The 21,907-nt window shown below is 45.1% G+C and overlaps 1 protein-coding gene across 1 annotated transcript; it reads right to left on the reverse strand.

Moving 5' to 3' along the window:
- Positions 1-4,301: 4,301 nt before the first annotated feature.
- Positions 4,302-8,977, reverse strand: LOC307021347 (uncharacterized protein). The gene is made up of 5 exons (XM_079653367.1): positions 8,712-8,977; positions 8,107-8,425; positions 7,597-7,651; positions 7,096-7,249; positions 4,302-4,906 (listed from the first exon to the last, which is right to left on the reverse strand). The coding sequence occupies exons 1-5, from the start codon at positions 8,720-8,722 to the stop codon at positions 4,780-4,782; spliced, it is 666 nt and encodes a 221-aa protein (XP_079509493.1). The 5' UTR covers positions 8,723-8,977; the 3' UTR covers positions 4,302-4,779.
- Between the last annotated feature and the right edge of the window lie 12,930 nt (positions 8,978-21,907).

The following is a 21,907-nucleotide window of genomic DNA, read 5'->3' on the forward strand; positions in this document are numbered from 1 at the left end:
TGGAAATGCGCAGAGTATGTCCATTTCCAGGAGAGGTTCCATGTTAAATTATATCCTGCAAAATGACAGGCTATAAGCCAGGAAAAAGTGTTTGAAAGGCGGGGAAAAGTTGTTTAAAATAGTCGGAAAAGTGTTTTTAAACGTCTGGAAGAGAGTTGTTGCCTGTCATTTTGCAGGATATAATTTAACATGGAACCTCTCCTGGAAATGCGCAGAGTATGTCCATTTCCAGGAGAGGTTCCATGTTAAATTATATCCTGCAAAATGACAGGCTATAAGCCAGGAAAAAGTGTTTGAAAGGCGGGGAAAAGTTGTTTAAAATACTCTGATACCTCCAGGGCGCATCACCGCATTTTACAAGCCAGGGAAGGTGTCGGAATCCTGGGTAAACATTGTTTAAATAGTCTGACACCTGGCACTGTATTTGCCCCTGGGAGAGGTTCCATGTTAAATTATATCCTGCAAAATGACAGGCTATAAGCCAGGAAAAAGTGTTTGAAAGGCGGGGAAAAGTTGTTTAAAATACTCTGATACCTCCAGGGCGCATCACCGCATTTTACAAGCCAGGGAAGGTGTCGGAATCCTGGGTAAACATTGTTTAAATAGTCTGACACCTGGCACTGTATTTGCCCCTGGGAGAGGTTCCATGTTAAATTATATCCTGCAAAATGACAGGCTATAAGCCAGGAAAAAGTGTTTGAAAGGCGGGGAAAAGTTGTTTAAAATACTCTGATACCTCCAGGGCGCATCACCGCATTTTACAAGCCAGGGAAGGTGTCGGAATCCTGGGTAAACATTGTTTAAATAGTCTGACACCTGGCACTGTATTTGCCCCTGGGAGAGGTTCCATGTTAAATTATATCCTGCAAAATGACAGGCTATAAGCCAGGAAAAAGTGTTTGAAAGGCGGGGAAAAGTTGTTTAAAATACTCTGATACCTCCAGGGCGCATCACCGCATTTTACAAGCCAGGGAAGGTGTCGGAATCCTGGGTAAACATTGTTTAAATAGTCTGACACCTGGCACTGTATTTGCCCCTGGGAGAGGTTCCATGTTAAATTATATCCTGCAAAATGACAGGCTATAAGCCAGGAAAAAGTGTTTGAAAGGCGGGGAAAAGTTGTTTAAAATACTCTGATACCTCCAGGGCGCATCACCGCATTTTACAAGCCAGGGAAGGTGTCGGAATCCTGGGTAAACATTGTTTAAATAGTCTGACACCTGGCACTGTATTTGCCCCTGGGAGAGGTTCCATGTTAAATTATATCCTGCAAAATGACAGGCTATAAGCCAGGAAAAAGTGTTTGAAAGGCGGGGAAAAGTTGTTTAAAATACTCTGATACCTCCAGGGCGCATCACCGCATTTTACAAGCCAGGGAAGGTGTCGGAATCCTGGGTAAACATTGTTTAAATAGTCTGACACCTGGCACTGTATTTGCCCCTGGGAGAGGTTCCATGTTAAATTATATCCTGCAAAATGACAGGCTATAAGCCAGGAAAAAGTGTTTGAAAGGCGGGGAAAAGTTGTTTAAAATACTCTGATACCTCCAGGGCGCATCACCGCATTTTACAAGCCAGGGAAGGTGTCGGAATCCTGGGTAAACATTGTTTAAATAGTCTGACACCTGGCACTGTATTTGCCCCTGGGAGAGGTTCCATGTTAAATTATATCCTGCAAAATGACAGGCTATAAGCCAGGAAAAAGTGTTTGAAAGGCGGGGAAAAGTTGTTTAAAATACTCTGATACCTCCAGGGCGCATCACCGCATTTTACAAGCCAGGGAAGGTGTCGGAATCCTGGGTAAACATTGTTTAAATAGTCTGACACCTGGCACTGTATTTGCCCCTGGGAGAGGTTCCATGTTAAATTATATCCTGCAAAATGACAGGCTATAAGCCAGGAAAAAGTGTTTGAAAGGCGGGGAAAAGTTGTTTAAAATACTCTGATACCTCCAGGGCGCATCACCGCATTTTACAAGCCAGGGAAGGTGTCGGAATCCTGGGTAAACATTGTTTAAATAGTCTGACACCTGGCACTGTATTTGCCCCTGGGAAACTTCAAGGTTATATTCATGTTTTATTATTTATTTAATAATCACATGATTTTTACAAAAACAGTATACACAGTATACATATATACAATAATAATAATAATAATAATATAACAATATACATAATAAAAACATGAAAAGTGGTGAAAATGAGAAAATGTATCCGAAAATAGTGCCTCCTAATGCGGGCATGTGGACAGTAGCCACAGACTCACAGGCACACACACACATGCAGAGATCCAGGGGGCGGAGCACATGGCTTTTTTTACCCAGAAATAAGTCTATGAGAGGCGGGGAGACTCAGAGGACAGGCTGCGTCACCTCACTTTGTAACCCAGGAAAAGAGCAGGAATTCTGGCTGCGTGAGTGTTAAAAGTGCATTCATCTGTGTTAATCCGACAGCCGCAGAGGTGCTGACGCAAAGCAGGCGGAACAAATTGATTATTTGAACCAGGAATAAATGTTTGCAAGGCGGGGAAAGTGTTCCTGCAGCCCCTCCATAACGGTAATAATGATTAGAAATGATTTCCAGGGCAGAAAGCGTTTTTTAAATGTGGAAAAAAATATGTTAAACTGTTTAAAAAGCACAAAGTGATTTGAGTGCAGTTCTCATGTGTCCCCACAGGAGGGCGCGTCGTCCCAGGGAGCACAGTGCATGGTGACAAGGTACGATTTATACCCTAAAATAGCATGCTAAGTGTGGGTGGATTAGTTTCAAAGCATGCACACTCTGCTCGTGTCAGACTTCCATCAAATAGACCGGGGAAAACACCTCTCATTAGCCCCTCAAAGACCACCAAAGGACGGACTAAGCAGCTCCAGCACGGCTCCCTCACATGGAGCTCAGGTTATTTCATACCTCCAGGAGAGGGACCGGGAAAACCACCTCTCTGTAGCCCCTGACAGAGCCCCAAAGGACGGACTAAGGACCTCCGGCAACAGTGGCACTTCCATAACCTCGTGCACCGTGAGACCCCGGGCCCCCGGACTTAAGCACTCCCCCACGGACTAAACCCAGATGTTCACACCCTGCAGAATCTCATGCCCCTGGTCACCTTTAAGGGGGGGTGGATTTTGCGGTGCTTTACCGTCCGAACACAAGCATCAATATTCGTCCTCCTTCACAGCAGCAGCAGCAGCAGCAGCAGCAGCAGCAGCAGCAGCAGCAGCAGCACCTGCCCTGCTGCACTTCCATAACCTCGTGCACCGTGAGACCCCGGGCCCCCGGACTTAAGCACTCCCCCACGGACTAAACCCAGATGTTCACACCCTGCAGAATCTCATGCCCCTGGTCACCTTTAAGGGGGGGTGGATTTTGCGGTGCTTTACCGTCCGAACACAAGCATCAATATTCGTCCTCCTTCACAGCAGCAGCAGCAGCAGCAGCAGCAGCAGCAGCAGCACCTGCCCTGCTGGAGGTTCACACTTTAACTTATTTGTATTCGTTTTTTTTTGTTCCCCTCCTCTGCCTTACACATCCTCCCATGCTCGAGCACTCCTCACTCGGACTAAACCCCTCCATGCACACCGCCAGAACCAGAACCTCACGCCCCTGGTGACCTTAAAGGTGTTTGTCTTTGTTTGTTTTTGTATTCCACACTGTAAAAAAAAAATCCGTTGAAAAACGGACAAAGTGCTGGTAATTTGCTGCCAGGACATTGTCCGTTATTCTACAGACACTTCCGTCAACCCTTTAACGGATATTTCTGTAGATTTACAAGACTTTGTCCGTAATATTTACGGACACTTCTGTTAATCCTAATACGGACAATTCCGTATTTTAACAGTCCTTAGTATGTACTATTTACAGACACTTCCGTTAATCCCAATATCTTTTTTTTTTAATCTTGGGATAAAAAAAATATATATATCCTAATCCTAAATAAATAACAATCATTACACTTTCAAGCAAACTGAATAAAGCACAATATATAGAAATTGAACAAAATGTATACCATTTTTTCCATAAAAGTGCATTTATTTCCTTTTTGCTAATGTATAAAGTGCATTTAATGATGAAATGAAAAAACTGAACTTTTCTCCCACTGCTGTTGCACCCTACTGGCTCACCTGTCAGTGAGGAAGGAGGAGCCCCCTCCAGGAGGATGTAGCGACTCCGTCCTACACCTCCCACTCAACATTCCCCGCTGACAGGCACTGCCCCAACCTGTAGGAGAACATGCAGTGACAAATATCACCCTCCCAACTTCCCTCCCCCCGAACATGGGGGATTTGAACCCAAAGAATCTGTGGTGGTGGGCAATAATTTTACCCCTCGCTACCTGAGTGCCATACAAATGTTTTTTTTTTAAGACATTTCCATACAATTGTAAAACCCTAACATGAACATACATTCAAGTATGTAAAATAACAGCAACAATAACCTTTTTCTTAACACCATGATGTTAGAGGTCGGGCTGTGTGTACATGTGCACCTCAAGATCAAATTAGTAGTTATAAATTCCTCCCAATGTTTGCCACTGCTGTTGCACCCTACTGGCTCACCTGTCAGTGAGGAAGGAGGAGCCCCCTCCAAGAGGATGTAGCAACTCCGTCCTACACCTCCCACTCAACATTCCCCGCTGACAGGCGCTGCCCCAACCTGTAGGAGAACATGCAGTGACAAATTAAAAAAAAAGTAAACTTTTTTTTTTTTTAAGTGTGTGTGTGTTGGTATGTTTAGTCCAAAAGTCCAGTCCAAAAAGTTCGGTTTTGAGCTTTGAGGAAAGCTCACATGTGCCAGTCAAATTCCTTCAGCTCAGTCACGAGCTTCGACAGTTTTGGAGGAATGTGATGCTGTTTCTTCCCCTTCATCTCAGCCTTGGACCCTCGGTCAGGATTCATTCCAAAGAAAACTCTAAGGAAACAGAAATATGTTTAGCTGCACATGCAACTAAATGAATGAAACTGAACTAAAGAGTAACATGCAGACAAAGCTGAGATACTACTTGTAGTGTGGCTCTACAGGAGTGGAGCCGTCTAAAATAGCATACATTTGTTTTCTCCACCATGCCCGTGTGTGTGTTTCCATCTACAGCTAATGTTGCAAAATACTACTACTACAATAACACTTTGCTCCTGTAAGCTGAGCAACTCAGACAACGTGCTGTTAAAGTCTGCTCATCACCAACATACTATACTGGAAATCTCAGCATAACCCGTGCACCTGTGACTTGTGTGGATATACTGTACGTGCAATGAACGATCTCAGGGCACCGTTAACTCAGTGCATGAGTAGCACAGCTAGTAGTAGTCGCTAGTAGTCACGAGTGCTGAAAGAAGTTGTGACGATTGATAACAAACTTTTAATCTGAAATGTATGTCTAAAATTAATGAACAATGAGTAATGGTCTATTTTGTGACAAAAAAATATATAATTTACATGAGCCGTCAAAAATGGCCGGCGAGTCTGTTGTAAACAGTCCTGTCCGGGAAGATTGTTTCAATGACAGTGGGACCTCTTTCTGGTCCCTCTGAACCCGTTCTGGATCACCACTCCTCGGTGGTGGTAATAGGTTTGCATTTGAGAATACAAACATTATGCACCTTTACAATATGAATTAACAAAACTATTATTTTGTGCTGACAAACTAGGCTATATAGTGTATTTAGTGACTTTTCCTGTCATAATCACCACTGTGACATAGCCTACAGCAGCCTACTGTAGCAGCCTCTATATTTTATATGTAAAATGTCTTGGTATTTGCTACATTTATCGTGGAGTTGTGTGTTTGTTAAACATACATATACAATTTAGAGGTGACAGTGTGCGGTGTTATAGTTTGTTAAAGGCACAAGTGAAAATTTGACAGGAAGAGTTACTAAATCCACAATGGTTTTGGTTATTGGCTACATACTATAGGTGGATCATGTTTGTTTGTATTCTCATAATGCAGACCAATCCACATAATCACAATAGGCGAGTTGTGATCCAGTGCACAAAGACGGAGGTCCAGATTTCATTGCAGCAGCTTTACAGGCAACCAAGGTAAAGAGGGTTGATTTATTTGCATCAATTATGATTGTACACAGTCTATATACATTTTAGTCACAAAATAGATAACATAGTTGCTCAATTTTGATTTCACACATACAACCACTGCATTAAAACTGCATCTAAATTTGCTACTTTCAATATCGCAGTCTACTTGTCAGATTTCAGTCAATCTTAAGTGTGACACAACCACTAAGCTCATCTGCAACAAGAGCACAGGCGTCAAACGTTGAGTGGAGTGGTAACTGTGACACTCGGTGCAAATGTACACGTTACACAACAAGTATTAACATTGGGGCATGAATCCTGGTATGGATTTTGTTATATTAGTCACAAAAGCAGCTCACATAGAATAGCCTAAATGTGTGTCTTTGGTTAAAGAGATAGCTCAGAGATAGTTGTTAGGAATATTCTACATGTTTTCCCAATCACCCAGTGTCAGAGCCTAATAAATGCCAAATGCCTTAGGACAGACCTTTTCTATGTACTTGGTGTAGTCTGAAGTTATATGAAAGAGCATGGGCCTTCAACAGGAAGCTGCAAAATGTGCTGCCTGTGTTATAGGAACATTTATTAAGTATTGAGGGTTTAAGTGATTATATGTTTGATAATACACATTAACATGAAACAAACAATAGAAAAGATCATGTGTAAGCAAACAAACTTTACACAACACTGGTGATAGTGCTGTCAAACAGGTCTATGAACTCTATGAAAAAGTTGAATCTGCAATACAATTTTAGGCAGTATTTGGGTCCCTGGTTCATCTCTCTCAGCTAAGGGGTCCTTGGACTGAACAACATTGAAGACCCCTGTCAAAGAGCAATGAATATCTTGGCTCGATTGTAGAGTGTCAATGGGATCAAAACATATAATATATATTATATTTAATAATCATGATCCCATAAGCATCCTGGAATTGAGCACAACTATGCTAGTAATCTAAGGGACGATGAGTGGATACCTTTTTACATGCTTTGTCTGGTGGGAAGCCCTCAGTCTCAGAATTTGAATACCCCAGCTTATACATTTCAAAACAATGAGCTGCTTACCTTTGCATGAATTCCAGGGTAAGAGACATCTCCTTTGGATATTCAATGTTGCAGACATAAAACAAGCAGAAAGCATAGCTCAGGGCCACAATGGGGGAGGTGATGTGGTCATTCACAACTTCCTGATCAACAGCAATCTGGAATAGATGGTCACCTTAAACATAGATCACAAAAACAATATGTATTAGTAATTTTAAAAAATAATAACGTACACACGTGCCAAATCTTCCATACTCAGCCCAAACACAGGTTATGGTAAGAACAAGCAACAAATACTTTGAAAAGGTATTCTGCATTTAGTTTGTCAGACTTTACATACAAGTGTACTTAAATTTAAAGATTTTGGCCCTAATCAACATAGTTCTGAGCACCATTTACAAAACAAAATCAACCAACTCTATACCTTTTCATCACAACAAATCGTCTCATCAGTAAACCTAAGAACAAATGGAGAACATATCTCCAAGCTTGCTGGGATGCAAAAATGATTCAACTACAAACCTCTGATTAGGATGCATGGGGTACAGGGGAGGCTGAGTTCAGCATCTGCGGAGTACTGTTTTCGGAAAATAAAACAACAAAGATACACATATGAATGTGTTGATTTTATGTTTCCAATGTACGCAAACACACAGTCAGGCAGGCAAATAGACCATCTGCCAGCGTCTGTATCAGAGGCAACCATAGACAATAATGTTAGTAGTAGTTATAAAAAAATATTGTTTACACAAACATAATCGATTAATGTTAGGATCAGAATCCTTTTCGGTCAGGGGGGGAAAGTCTGTCCTTAAAAGACCTTGTTCTATTAGGGGACAGCATTTGGTCCTCCAAGACAGAGGAGCTCTGCCGGGATGGAAGTGTATAATTATATGAGGGATTTTCTCCTGGTCGGGAAAATAAATCAAGGATTTTACTGATTTCCTTTTATCTTCGTTTCCAGGAGAGATGGTTTACCAATTTCGATATTATCAGCAGCGCAAAGTGGGGTTTAAAATCCATAAAATGTACCTCATTTTTGCAGAAAAGGTGATCAGGGTTTTCCTTGAAGTATCTCACAATGCCACAGATCAGCTGTACTGGACCTTCACCCATCTTCATCCCTTTGGTGTCAAGGAAGTTGTTGATGCCCGGTTCTTTTTTGGAAAGCTCCTGTGCCAGCTTGTTTTGTAACGAAAAGCCAAGGAGTCTAGATGCATGATCAAACAGGTGAGCAGCTTCAAAAAGAAATGGCCACTCTTCCTTTAGGACCTTTACATTGGTTCCGTCGTTGATGGTTTCACGCTGGATGGGATATGTTTCAGCCATCAGTTTTCGAAACAGATGACTCCTAAAGATATGAGGCAACAGTTAATCAAACTAATAAATTCAATCAATAATAAAACAAATGATCAATATAAATACAGATAAATCAATTTCGGGTGAAAATAGCTGATATACAAGCGCACAACGAGTCCCATTGTGAACTTGTAGATCAGTTATTTTTTGTTAGTTATACAAAACCAATTTGAATTGATATACCAAAAATAAATCAAACTCAAATATTAGCCTCTCAATTACTCAATCAAAAGTAATCCATACATACACAAGAACATAATGGATGGTTGGAGCCCTACCTGAGGATCATGGGTTTTGAAGGCACTTTTCAATTCATTTCGTTTTGACAGCAGTTCTGCTCTACTCTCAGTTCCCTTGACAGCAACATCCCACTCCACACATCCATAACGATCGGAATTTCTTGACTTTTTCTTCCGCTGAACTTCACCCTCTCCACCCTCTGCTCGCCTCTTTCCTGGGGTTGATGTTCTCTTAATATTTTCAACTCTGTTTTCTAGCTGGGTAAAGAGAGGACCACAACCATCTTTTGCAAACGGCATATTTCCAAAAGGCTCCGTCTGTTTGAAAGACAGAGGATATTGTCCTACAATGTTCTTGGCGATTTCCATCAGCTTGGATCTACCAGGTCTTCCAGGGTGTTTATGGAGGTAATCATCAACAACGATCCGAACCATCTGTAGTCTTTCTTTCGACTTTACCCATTTCTTTTCACCCAACACATCCATGAGCTTTGAGGGCATTTTGTGCCATGGTATGGAATATGGCTCACAGGATGGGGAGTGGGCAGATGGGGTATGGGCAGGTGGTGCTTCAGGTGGTGTTGGGGACAGATCATCACTCTGTGGCAGAGGTGTAGATGTAGGGCCAGGGCCAGGGCTTCTGAACTGTGGTGCAGCTTGTGAATCTATGGATGACATACCCCATAAATTAACCACATCACCAATGCTACTAATTAATTAATACACTGGTTTTCAATGTCCGTTGGAGACCACCAGGGGTACAAATGGACCCTTAAGGGTCTGTGAATTTGTACAGACAGTATACAGGGTTGGGCAATATATTGATATATCATATGAGATTATTGAATAGGATTTTGGGTATCATATTGTGATACCTGTTGTGTTTTCCTGATTTTAAAGAATGAACTGAACTTACCCAACTGTTAACATTACATAGTCATAAATACATAATGGTGATATTTGATTTTGTCGGTGTTGTCCACCCCTCAGTACTGTGCAGATTAGGGTTACAAATAAAAAAACTTACCTCCTTGGAAAGCCTTAACGAGTCTTCTGCACTGAATGAGTGGCAGAGTGTCCTGAATGTCCGGGGCATCCACAAGGATCAGGTCATCTTCACATTGAACTCCTAATTCCACCAGTCTAGCCATGAGTGCATCCATCTTATCACTACTGAGCGATGGTATGGCTTTCTTAACCACATCTTTCACAAGCTCCATGTTGGCATGTGTTTAAGAGGAATGAGCAACCTCGCACCTCTCTGGTAAGAAGAAAGTGGATAATAATCATTAAGTTTGTCCAGATTTTGGCAGCTGTATTGACCGCAGTGTTTGGGGGGAAAACACTGTGCCAATGGAAGCTAACGGGAAGCTAACGTTAGCCCGCGTCCTTTTGCAATACTACTTTTAATCCAGATGTAAGCACAACATAACACACACACCTTCAAATGTCAACGAAGCCTATCGAATATATATTAGTCGATATGATACTATTATAGCTGTATTGACCGCAGTGTTTGGGCGGAAAACACTGTACCAATGGAAGCTAACGGGAAGCTAACGTTAGCCCGCGGCCTTTTGCAATACTACTTTTAATCCAAATGTAACCACAACATAACACACACACACCTTCAAATGTCAACGAAGCCTATCGAATATATATTAGTCGATATGATACTATTATAGCTGTATTGACCGCAGTGTTTGGGGGGAAAACACTGTACCAATGGAAGCTAACGGGAAGCTAACGTTAGCCCGCGGCCTTTTGCAATACTACTTTTAATCCAAATGTGACCACAACATAACACACACACCTTCAAATGTCAACGAAGCCTATCGAATATATATTAGTCGATATGATACTATTATAGCTGTATTGACCGCAGTGTTTGGGGGGAAAACATTGTGCCAATGGAAGCTAACATTAGCCCGCTGCCTTTTACAATACTACTTTTAATCCAAATGTAACCACAACATAACACACACACCTTCAAATGTCAACAAAGCCTATCGAATATATATTAGTCGATATGATACTATTATAGCTGTATTGACCGCGGTGTTTGGGGGGAAAACACTGTGCCAATGGAAGCTAACGTTAGCCAGGTTGGAAAGATACTAATAAAACAACAACACACAAACCTGCGAAAATAAACTAACCATAAATACAAACTTTACCTATCAATTCAATGAACTGGCCAACTTTTGCACGGGGGGATACTGCTTAAGGACTATATTCTAACTGGGGCCAGTTAGAAGAGAGTTACCTGCCAGACGTACACGTAATAAAACAAATATTTAACATTAACACAAATGTTATGTTTACCATAAATGTCCTTTTTGATTAAGAAATGAGGTTCCATTCCCAAATTAAACACAATGAACCAACCTACCGAGCAGACTTTCAGGTTCACTTTCAGTGCGGGATTCCTGTAATGGCGGCCACAGATATTTTTTACCGTGCAAAAGCACCCACAATGCAATGCGCAACCAGTGTTGCCAGATTCTGTGAGGGACACAAACAAGCCACAAGGTCTAGAGAAAATAAGCCCAAAAGAAGTGAAGTGGGCCACATGAGCACTTTAAACCTATACAGCAACTATTAGAAAATAGCAGATCACAACGTGCCGCGACGCGACGCGTTGTGAGCTTGTAGACCTGCTATTTTCAAATAAAATCTTGGGGGAAACTTATAATAAGCAGACCTGGCAACGCTGTTTTCAACGGCAAAAGTAATGTAAAAGTCGATTACAGTACTTAAACAGTAAAATTTTACACCACATTGGCCATCATTTTACGGATTTTTCTTAGAGTGCACATAGACAGGCAGGTGTTCAGCACCACGGACAGAGCCTGCCCGCTGCTGCTGCTGCTGCTGGAAGGTGGAACACTTTGAGGCTTTTTATTTTCTCTTTTCTCCCTGCTCCTGCACACACCTTTTGTTCCCCTCCTCTGCCTTACACATCCTCCCACGCTCGAGCACTCCTCACTCGGACTAAACCCAGATGTTCACACCCTACAGAACTTCATGCCCCTGGTTACCCTAAAGGGGTGGATTTTGCGGTGCTTTACCGTCAGCACATCGGCATACATATTCGGCCTTATTCATGACACTACCACCCCTTCTTTGGAGGATATTGCAGGATATAATTTAACATGGAACCTCTCCTGGAAATGCACAGAGTATGTCCATTTCCAGGAGAGGTTACATGTTAAATTATATCCTGCAAAATGACAGGCACTGTATTTGCCCCTGGGAACCTTCAAGGTTATACTAATGTTTTTTTTTTATTTTTTATTTAATTATCACACCACTTTTACAAAAACAGTATACAAAATAAACATAATAACAACATGATTAACAGGGGCCTGGGGGCCATATTAGCCGTCTAACTTGTACAGTGCACCGGGGAAAAAAGGTTGAGTCCACGGCCCCTTTCCCCTCATCAGGAGTACCAATCGGTCCTGAAGAAGAGGTATCGCTGCTCTCCGCCCCTGAATCCTCTTCGGAGGTAGCTGACGGTGGTAGACCTCCTTCTGATGATGATGCTGCTGCAGCTGCTGCCGCCGCCCTGAACATGGAGCGGATCTTCAATGCCTCCTTTATTCCAGGCGTATTCGCGTAGAACCGGTCTGCAGTGCTTACGTCGTGGCACATAAACCTAGCCAGAATCGACCTGCTTTCTGGATCTTGGTGATGCTTGATATTGTCAGCCAGGGCAGTGCGCAAGATGGTGAAGGTGACGGCTGTTTCTAGCCCAGCATCAGCCCAAGCCCTCTTCAAGTGAGCGTTCAGGTTCTTGGAAGCCTGCTTCCCCGATGTGAAAAGGAAGAATTCATTCTGAGGACCCGACAAGCCCTCTTTTATCCCCATCCACCGCATGACCCAGCTAAACTCCTTTATTGTAAGCACCAGCTGTGCTTCACCAAATGTCTTGGCAGTCTTGTGATCCTGCACGTGGATGATGTAGCCCTCAGCAGTGCCCCTTCTGTCCGCCTCAAAGACCTCCGTGTTGGTCATGTTTGCATACACACCCGGACGGTGGCCATACAGGAGGCTCCAATGGAGGGTTAGATAGCCATATAGCAGGTACTGGGTCATTGTGGTCGGATTGCTAGCCATCAGGTCAAGGAGATCAGGGATGCGCTTCTCAGCGGCCGCCATGGCGGCGAGAAGCTCCGCCTGGCTCGGCAGACGATCCAGCTTGTCCCTCTTCACCTTAAACTGGTGGAGAGTGACAGACTTTTTCAAATCGTTAATGTTGGCTTTCACCTCTCTGATGATGTTGGTCATATCAGACTGGGTGAGCCTGCACCCCCGGAGCTTTGATGCAGACAAGTACCTCAGGAAATGGTTCACAGTCTTCAGGAACAACAGCGATGTTGTGACTGTCCGGCCCGACTCTGAAATATACTTGCTCCAGCCACGGACCCTCTTTGTGTCTTTTAGAAACAGCCAGTCTGACAGCCGGTCAAAACCATGGGCCATGAATACTATGAAGTTCTTTATCCGGCTGACATTGGACATACAATTCTCTTTCCGTTTTACTGTCGGTGCAAGACCCTCACAATGACCTCTGTATGTCTGAATGTACGTCTCCATGCTTTTAGGCAACGTGATTTCACGCATGGTATTCCGCAGTCCCTTCCCAGTGCACCATTGATTTTGGGAAGAGGGCCAGTCCTTAGCCAGATTAGCTTTCAGCTTATTGGAGACAGACGCACGGGTCTTCTGGCATACAGGGGTCTCACTACAGGAGGCTTCTACGGACCGCATGACAGTCTGCATCGGGGTCTTGCTTCCGGAGGCTTCTGGGGACCGCATCACAGACTTGAGAGGGATCTCACTCGCAGAGGCTTCTATGGACCGCATGACAGTCTTCACTGGGGTCTCACTACCGGAGGCTTCTGGGGACCACATGACAGTCTTCACTGGGGTCTTGCTTCCGGAGGCTTCTGGGGACCGCATCACAGACTTGAGAGGGGTCTCTCTACCGGAGGCTTTGTTGGACCGCATGACAGTCTTCACCGGGGTCTTGCTTCCGGAGGCTTCTGGGGACCGCATGACAGTGTTCACCGGGGTCTCACTACCGGAGGCTTTGTCGGACCGCATGACAGTGTTCACCGGGGTCTTGCTTCCGGAGGCTTCTGGGGACCGCATCACAGACTTGAGGGGGGTCTCACTCGCAGAGGCTTCTATGGACCGCATGACAGTCTTCACCGGGGTCTTGAGAGGGGTATTGCTGCCGGAGGCTACTGAGTTCATGTCGGGGGTACTTGGGATTGCTACGCCCTTAAATCGTATACATTCTTCGTCTTCCTCAAGCAGAGCAGCAGTGGCATTCTGCTTCCTGGGTTTTAGACCCTGTTTTAGCCTGGAGCGCAGGGTCTTCACCTCATCAATGAGGGCATCCTTCTGAGCCCTCAATGCCACATTGTCCAGCCTCACCTGCATGCAGTCCTCTTCGTCACACTCGGTATGTGGGGAGAAGGGTGGAGGGTGCACCGGGTATTCCTCCTCATTGTCTATATCCAATGATGTAGCCATTCCAATGATGGGATTAGTCTCTCGGAGGTCATGGAGCAACTGCAGGGCCACACTATGCTTCAGCCTTGCCATGACCTGATGTGCCTCATCTCGGGAGAACTCAGGGTGGTCACGAGTTACATGACGGTGTAGTTTCCTCCCAGCATACGAACACCCTGTGATGGGACAGGGTTTGGTCCGAACATTTATTCTACCACTGGCCATTTTAAGAATGATGCCTCTTTCATCCAGGTTCCGCACTGCATGTTTGTGCTTAAGGTGCTTATTCAAAGCCAGATAGCGGAGGCTGCACACCGGGCATTCGGTCAACATCCTTCCAAAAACACACACAATGAATTATATTTAAATGGTTTTCTGTTTCTCCGTTTATATGCGTTAGCCAACTGCTGATTGCAACCATGGGTCCGATGCTTCAATGCAGGGAACACGGACCAAGGGGAGGACTTGGGTTACCACCTGGTTAAAATGGTCCCACCTCCGCACCAACGCGACTGGCGATGGGTCCGATACATTGATTGTTTTTTGTTTCATGGTTCTGCCACGAACTCACAAGACAGTTTTGGGTACAAAACGTGGGGGTAACAGTACCTCAGGAGGCATTGAACCCCTCGCACCTGCCCCCGGAGGAGGCAGGGGAGTCAGGTACCCGGAGGCGCACGGTGGACGGCCAGGGCGAGACCGCCACACCGCACTGGAGTCAGAGTTCCGAGTTTTTCGAGCCAGGTCCCGGTGAAACGCAGTACGGAGCACCCGGCAGGAACCTCCAGCAGACCCCCCCGCGCGGTTCCCTCGTCCCTCGGAAGAGGCGGAGAGGTGGGTGTTTTTCATCTGCTGGCGGACTGCCGGGGAGAACGTGCTGCTCGGGAGCCAGGCTCAGAGTTAGTGGAAGTGGGAGCCCGTGCACCTGCCTTTTACAGCAGGCACGCGCTGGTATCGGGGTGGGGAGAGAAGGTAGATGCAGAGGCTGCAGAAACAGCCAGAGCCTTTCCCCTCTAACACACCCCTCATTTGGTTCATGAGCACTGGGCAGAGTCCCCTGTCAACTCTCCTTATATTCCTCCGGAGACCAGTTGGGAAATGGCAGCATCCCACTTCACCTGGTAGACCAATATCGTTAAATGAGCTCAGTAATGTACTGCACAACATCACATGGGTAAAATGAGCTATATCATGCACTGCAAAATCACATTTGGTTTATTTCCAAAAAGCCTGGAAAAAACACATATCCATCATGTCCTGTAAAATATCATTCTTTGTTTATGTCCGCTCCAGGATTACCCGTAGTTTGGATGAACCGACCGCCAAGCACCGGAAGCTGGACCCGGGGAGGAGGCCCTCCGATGGCGGGTCAAAGTTGATGATACCGCAGCTGGCTGGACACTAGCCGTAGAAGAACACCTGGGCGGGACCAGGCATGTCCCTCTTTGCAGACAAGCATATGTGCTCCCAGGAGCAGAGTCAATCACACAGTTTGGAGGAACCGACCGCCTAGCACCGGAAGCTGGACCCGGGGAGGAGGCCCTCCGATGGCGGGTCAAAGTTGATGATACCGCAGCTGGCTGGACACTAGCCGTAGAAGAACACCTGGGCGGGACCAGGCATGTCCCTCTTTGCAGACAAGCATATGTGCTCCCAGGAGCAGAGTCAATCACACAGTTTGGAGGAACCGACCGCCTAGCACCGGAAGCTGGACCCGGGGAGGAGGCCCTCCGATGGCGGGTCAAAGTTGATGATACCGCAGCTGGCTGGACACTAGCCGTAGAAGAACACCTGGGCGGGACCAGGCATGTCCCTCTTTGCAGACAAGCATATGTGCTCCCAGGAGCAGAGTCAAACCCACAGTTTGGAGGAACCGACCGCCAAGCACCGGAAGCTGGACCCGGGGAGGAGGCCCTCCGATGGCGGGTCAAAGTTGATGATACCGCAGCTGGCTGGACACTAGCCGTAGAAGAACACCTGGGCGGGACCAGGCATGTCCCTCTTTGCAGACAAGCATATGTGCTCCCAGGAGCAGAGTCAAACCCGCAGTTTGGAAGAACCGACCGCCAGAGCACCGGCACGAAGCCGGGCCGGCGGAGGCCTTCCGATGGCGGGTCACGTTTGCCATTCGATCAATGTCTTTGCAGACAAGCATATATGTGGTTGTTACGCAGGATCAAATAGGTAGTTTGATGAAGTAGGGTCCTGTGCCCGGAGCAAGGCCAATTGCTGAATGCCGCAGCCGACTAAGGCCGCTATGCCACAGTGGAGGATGAGAGAAACAGGTGTTTGTTTTGCATTCCGCGGCAAAGAGGGGAGGTGGAACTTCCACCCCGCTACGGAACCTGTGGTGGGACCCCTGAGTCAGACGGTTCGTCTTGGAAACGCTTCATATCGGTCGGCCTGGGAGGTAAGAGACACGCAGGGTAACGGACACGCAGGGTTACCCCCACGCAGCCCACGCAACACGGAGGAGGCAGGGGAGTCTGGTACCCGGAGGCGCATGGCCGCAACACCGCACTGGAGTCAGGGTTTCGAGTTTTTCGAGCCAGGTCCCAGTGAACGCAAGACTCCAGCAGGAGCCTCCAGCAGACCCCCCCGACGTTTCCCTCGTCCCTCCCGGCCATCAGAGTCGAACCCGCAGTTCGGAGGAACCGACCGCCAGAGCACCGGCACGAGGCCGGGCCGGCGGAGGCCCTCCGATGGCGGGTCGCGTTTGCCATTCGATCAGTGAGAAATCAGAAGAGGAAGGGGGAAGAAAAAAGACTAACTTGTCTTTTTGGAGAACCATCAAAAATGGGTGAAAATGAAAAAATGTATCCGAGAATAGTGCCCCATAAGGCGGGTAAAGTCCCCTGTCAACTCCCCTCACCTTCCTCCACACTCTGAAAAAGTCAGAGTTATTTTTTGGAGAACCATCAAAAATGGGTGAAAATGAAAAAATGTATCCGAGAATAGTGCCCCATAAGGCGGGTAAAGTCCCCTGTCAACTCCCCTCACCTTCCTCCACACTCTGAAAAAGTCAGAGTTATTTTTTGGAGAACCATCAAAAATGGGTGAAAATGAAAAAATGTATCCGAGAATAGTGCCCCATAAGGCGGGTAAAGTCCCCTGTCAACTCCCCTCACCTTCCTCCACACTCTGAAAAAGTCAGAGTTATTTTTTGGAGAACCATCAAAAAGGGCTAAAAGTGTTGAAATGTATCCGAGAATAGTGCCCCATAAGGCGGGTAAAGTCCCCTGTCAACTCCCCTCACCTTCCTCCACACTCTGAAAAAGTCAGAGTTATTTTTTGGAGAACCATCAAAAAGGGCTAAAAGTGTTGAAATGTATCCGAGAATAGTGCCCCATAAGGCGGGTAAAGTCCCCTGTCAACTCCCCTCACCTTCCTCCACACTCTGAAAAAGTCAGAGTTATTTTTTGGAGAACCATCAAAAAGGGCTAAAAGTGTTGAAATGTATCCGAGAATAGTGCCCCATAAGGCGGGTAAAGTCCCCTGTCAACTCCCCTCACCTTCCTCCACACTCTGAAAAAGTCAGAGTTATTTTTTGGAGAACCATCAAAAAGGGCTAAAAGTGTTGAAATGTATCCGAGAATAGTGCCCCATAAGGCGGATTGAGTCCCCTGTCAACTCCCCTTACCTTCCTCCACACTCTGAAAAAGTCAGAGTTATTTTTTGGAGAACCATCAAAAAGGGCTAAAAGTGTTGAAATGTATCCGAGAATAGTGCCCCATAAGGCGGATAAAGTCCCCTGTCAACTCCCCTCACCTTCCTCCACACTCTGAAAAAGTCAGAGTTATTTTTTGGAGAACCATCAAAAAGGGCTAAAAGTGTTGAAATGTATCCGAAAATAGTGCCTCATGAGGCGGATTGAGTCCCCTGTCAACTCCCCTTACCTTCCTCCAGAGCCCAGTTCAAAAACTTTAAGTTTGGTAAGAACCATGCTGGGGGGTCTCCAGGCAACAAAATGTATCCGAGCCAAAGTGCACATACAGCGGATGAATTCCTCCATGAAGTTACACAGCCGTTTTTTTTCTGAGTCCTCTCAAAAACCGGGTTTCCGATTTCGTGCAGAAGGTAGCTTGTAAAACATGACCGGTTTTTTACAACGGAGGAGGGGAAGTCTGGATTCCCCTCTCCGTTGTACCTTGCAACGGGGTAGGGGAAAAGTGTTCGGCGCTTCGTCCCGAAGTGCCGAACACTTTTCCCCTTCTCCAATTTTTCAGATCCCCTCTCCCATGTAATTTTAAAAGTTCATTTTTTGATTATTTTAACATATAATTGACCGTTTTCTTTCATTTTTTTTTCATTCCACGGGTGGGGGCCTATGGCAGGCTGCCTATGAGCTCCCAAATTTGGCCCGGATCATCCGGGATTTGTGGGATAAGCTCCATAAACTGACAAAGTCATCCAAATATGTCGCTTTTATCGCCCAAAGATATATCATGCAAATACATTAAAATAGTAAAAGGTACAATTGTGCTCGGCATTAACCGGAATTTGATTTATATAGCCCCCAAAAAATAATTAAAAATCATTTTCGTGGGAAAAAGTGTTAAAACGCCTGATTAAAGCATTTTGCGGGACCCCAGCGAGCTCCAGACTATGTGCATTGCGTCGGGGACCCTGGAGAAAGATAAAACACATCATTTAAATACAAAAAACACCATTAAAAGTCACTTTTAGGGGCAAAAAACAGCCTCTGTCCACTTCGTTAACAAAGTGATGGGGAAAAGGACAAAATCGTGATTAAAGCATTTTTCGGGACCCCAGCGAGCTCCAGACTAGTTTCATTGTGTCGGGGACCCTGGAGAAATATAAAACCCATCATTTAAATGCCAAAAACACCATTAAAAGTCACTTTTAGGGGCAAAAAACAGCCTCTGTCCACTTCGTTAACAAAGTGATGGGGAAAAGGACAAAATCGTGATTAAAGCATTTTGCGGGACCCCAGCGAGCTCCAGACTAGTTTCATTGTGTCGGGGACCCTGGATAATGATAAGACCCATCATTTAAATGCCAAAAACACCATTAAAAGTCACTTTTAGGGGCAAAAAACAGCCTCTGTCCACTTCGTTAACAAAGTGATGGGGAAAAGGACAAAATCGTGATTAAAGCATTTTGCGGGACCCCAGCGAGCTCCAGACTAGTTTCATTGTGTCGGGGACCCTGGATAATGATAAGATCCATCATTTAAATGCCAAAAACACCATTAAAAGTCACTTTTAGGGGCAAAAAACAGCCTCTGTCCACTTCGTTAACAAAGTGATGGGGAAAAGGACAAAATCGTGATTAAAGCATTTTGCGGGACCCCAGCGAGCTCCAGACTAGTTTCATTGTGTCGGGGACCCTGGAGAAATATAAAACCCATCATTTAAATGCCAAAAACACCATTAAAAGTCACTTTTAGGGGCAAAAAACAGCCTCTGTCCACTTCGTTAACAAAGTGATGGGGAAAAGGACAAAATCGTGATTAAAGCATTTTGCGGGACCCCAGCGAGCTCCAGACTAGTTTCATTGTGTCGGGGACCCTGGATAATGATAAGACCCATCATTTAAATGCCAAAAACACCATTAAAAGTCACTTTTAGGGGCAAAAAACAGCCTCTGTCCACTTCGTTAACAAAGTGATGGGGAAAAGGACAAAATCGTGATTAAAGCATTTTGCGGGACCCCAGCGAGCTCCAGACTAGTTTCATTGTGTCGGGGACCCTGGATAATGATAAGATCCATCATTTAAATGCCAAAAACACCATTAAAAGTCACTTTTAGGGGCAAAAAACAGCCTCTGTCCACTTCGTTAACAAAGTGATGGGGAAAAGGACAAAATCGTGATTAAAGCATTTTGCGGGACCCCAGCGAGCTCCAGACTAGTTTCATTGTGTCGGGGACCCAGGAGAAATATAAAACCCATCATTTAAATGCCAAAAACACCATTAAAAGTCACTTTTAGGGGCAAAAAACAGCCTCTGTCCACTTCGTTAACAAAGTGATGGGGAAAAGGACAAAATCGTGATTAAAGCATTTTGCGGGACCCCAGCGAGCTCCAGACTAGTTTCATTGTGTCGGGGACCCTGGATAATGATAAGACCCATCATTTAAATGCCAAAAACACCATTAAAAGTCACTTTTAGGGGCAAAAAACAGCCTCTGTCCACTTCGTTAACAAAGTGATGGGGAAAAGGACAAAATCGTGATTAAAGCATTTTTCGGGACCCCAGCGAGCTCCAGACTAGTTTCATTGTGTCGGGGACCCTGGAGAAATATAAAACCCATCATTTAAATGCCAAAAACACCATTAAAAGTCACTTTTAGGGGCAAAAAACAGCCTCTGTCCACTTCGTTAACAAAGTGATGGGGAAAAGGACAAAATCGTGATTAAAGCATTTTGCGGGACCCCAGCGAGCTCCAGACTAGTTTCATTGTGTCGGGGACCCTGGATAATGATAAGACCCATCATTTAAATGCCAAAAACACCATTAAAAGTCACTTTTAGGGGCAAAAAACAGCCTCTGTCCACTTCGTTAACAAAGTGATGGGGAAAAGGACAAAATCGTGATTAAAGCATTTTGCGGGACCCCAGCGAGCTCCAGACTATGTGCATTGCGTCGGGGACCCTGGAGAAAGATAAAACACATCATTTAAATGCCAAAAACACCATTAAAAGTCACTTTTAGGGGCAAAAAACAGCCTCTGTCCACTTCGTTAACAAAGTGATGGGGAAAAGGACAAAATCGTGATTAAAGCATTTTGCGGGACCCCAGCGAGCTCCAGACTAGTTTCATTGTGTCGGGGACCCTGGATAATGATAAGACCCATCATTTAAATGCCAAAAACACCATTAAAAGTCACTTTTAGGGGCAAAAAACAGCCTCTGTCCACTTCGTTAACAAAGTGATGGGGAAAAGGACAAAATCGTGATTAAAGCATTTTGCGGGACCCCAGCGAGCTCCAGACTATGTGCATTGCGTCGGGGACCCTGGAGAAAGATAAAACACATCATTTAAATACAAAAAACACCATTAAAAGTCACTTTTAGGGGCAAAAAACAGCCTCTGTCCACTTCGTTAACAAAGTGATGGGGAAAAGGACAAAATCGTGATTAAAGCATTTTTCGGGACCCCAGCGAGCTCCAGACTAGTTTCATTGTGTCGGGGACCCTGGAGAAATATAAAACCCATCATTTAAATGCCAAAAACACCATTAAAAGTCACTTTTAGGGGCAAAAAACAGCCTCTGTCCACTTCGTTAACAAAGTGATGGGGAAAAGGACAAAATCGTGATTAAAGCATTTTGCGGGACCCCAGCGAGCTCCAGACTAGTTTCATTGTGTCGGGGACCCTGGATAATGATAAGACCCATCATTTAAATGCCAAAAACACCATTAAAAGTCACTTTTAGGGGCAAAAAACAGCCTCTGTCCACTTCGTTAACAAAGTGATGGGGAAAAGGACAAAATCGTGATTAAAGCATTTTGCGGGACCCCAGCGAGCTCCAGACTATGTGCATTGCGTCGGGGACCCTGGAGAAAGATAAAACACATCATTTAAATGCCAAAAACACCATTAAAAGTCACTTTTAGGGGCAAAAAACAGCCTCTGTCCACTTCGTTAACAAAGTGATGGGGAAAAGGACAAAATCGTGATTAAAGCATTTTGCGGGACCCCAGCGAGCTCCAGACTAGTTTCATTGTGTCGGGGACCCTGGAT

The sequence above is a fragment of the Notothenia rossii genome (assembly GCF_949606895.1).
Source record: "Notothenia rossii genome assembly, chromosome: 10".
Taxonomy (NCBI): Eukaryota; Metazoa; Chordata; class Actinopteri; order Perciformes; family Nototheniidae; genus Notothenia; species Notothenia rossii.

Coding starts and splice junctions, on each gene's coding strand:
- LOC307021347 (XM_079653367.1), bottom strand. Junction 7,250..7,596: donor CCCATGCATCCTAATCAGAG/GTTTGTAGTTGA, acceptor TCTATGTTTAAG/GTGACCATCTATTCCAGATT. Junction 4,907..7,095: donor ACCCTGGAATTCATGCAAAG/GTAAGCAGCTCA, acceptor CTGTTTCCTTAG/AGTTTTCTTTGGAATGAATC.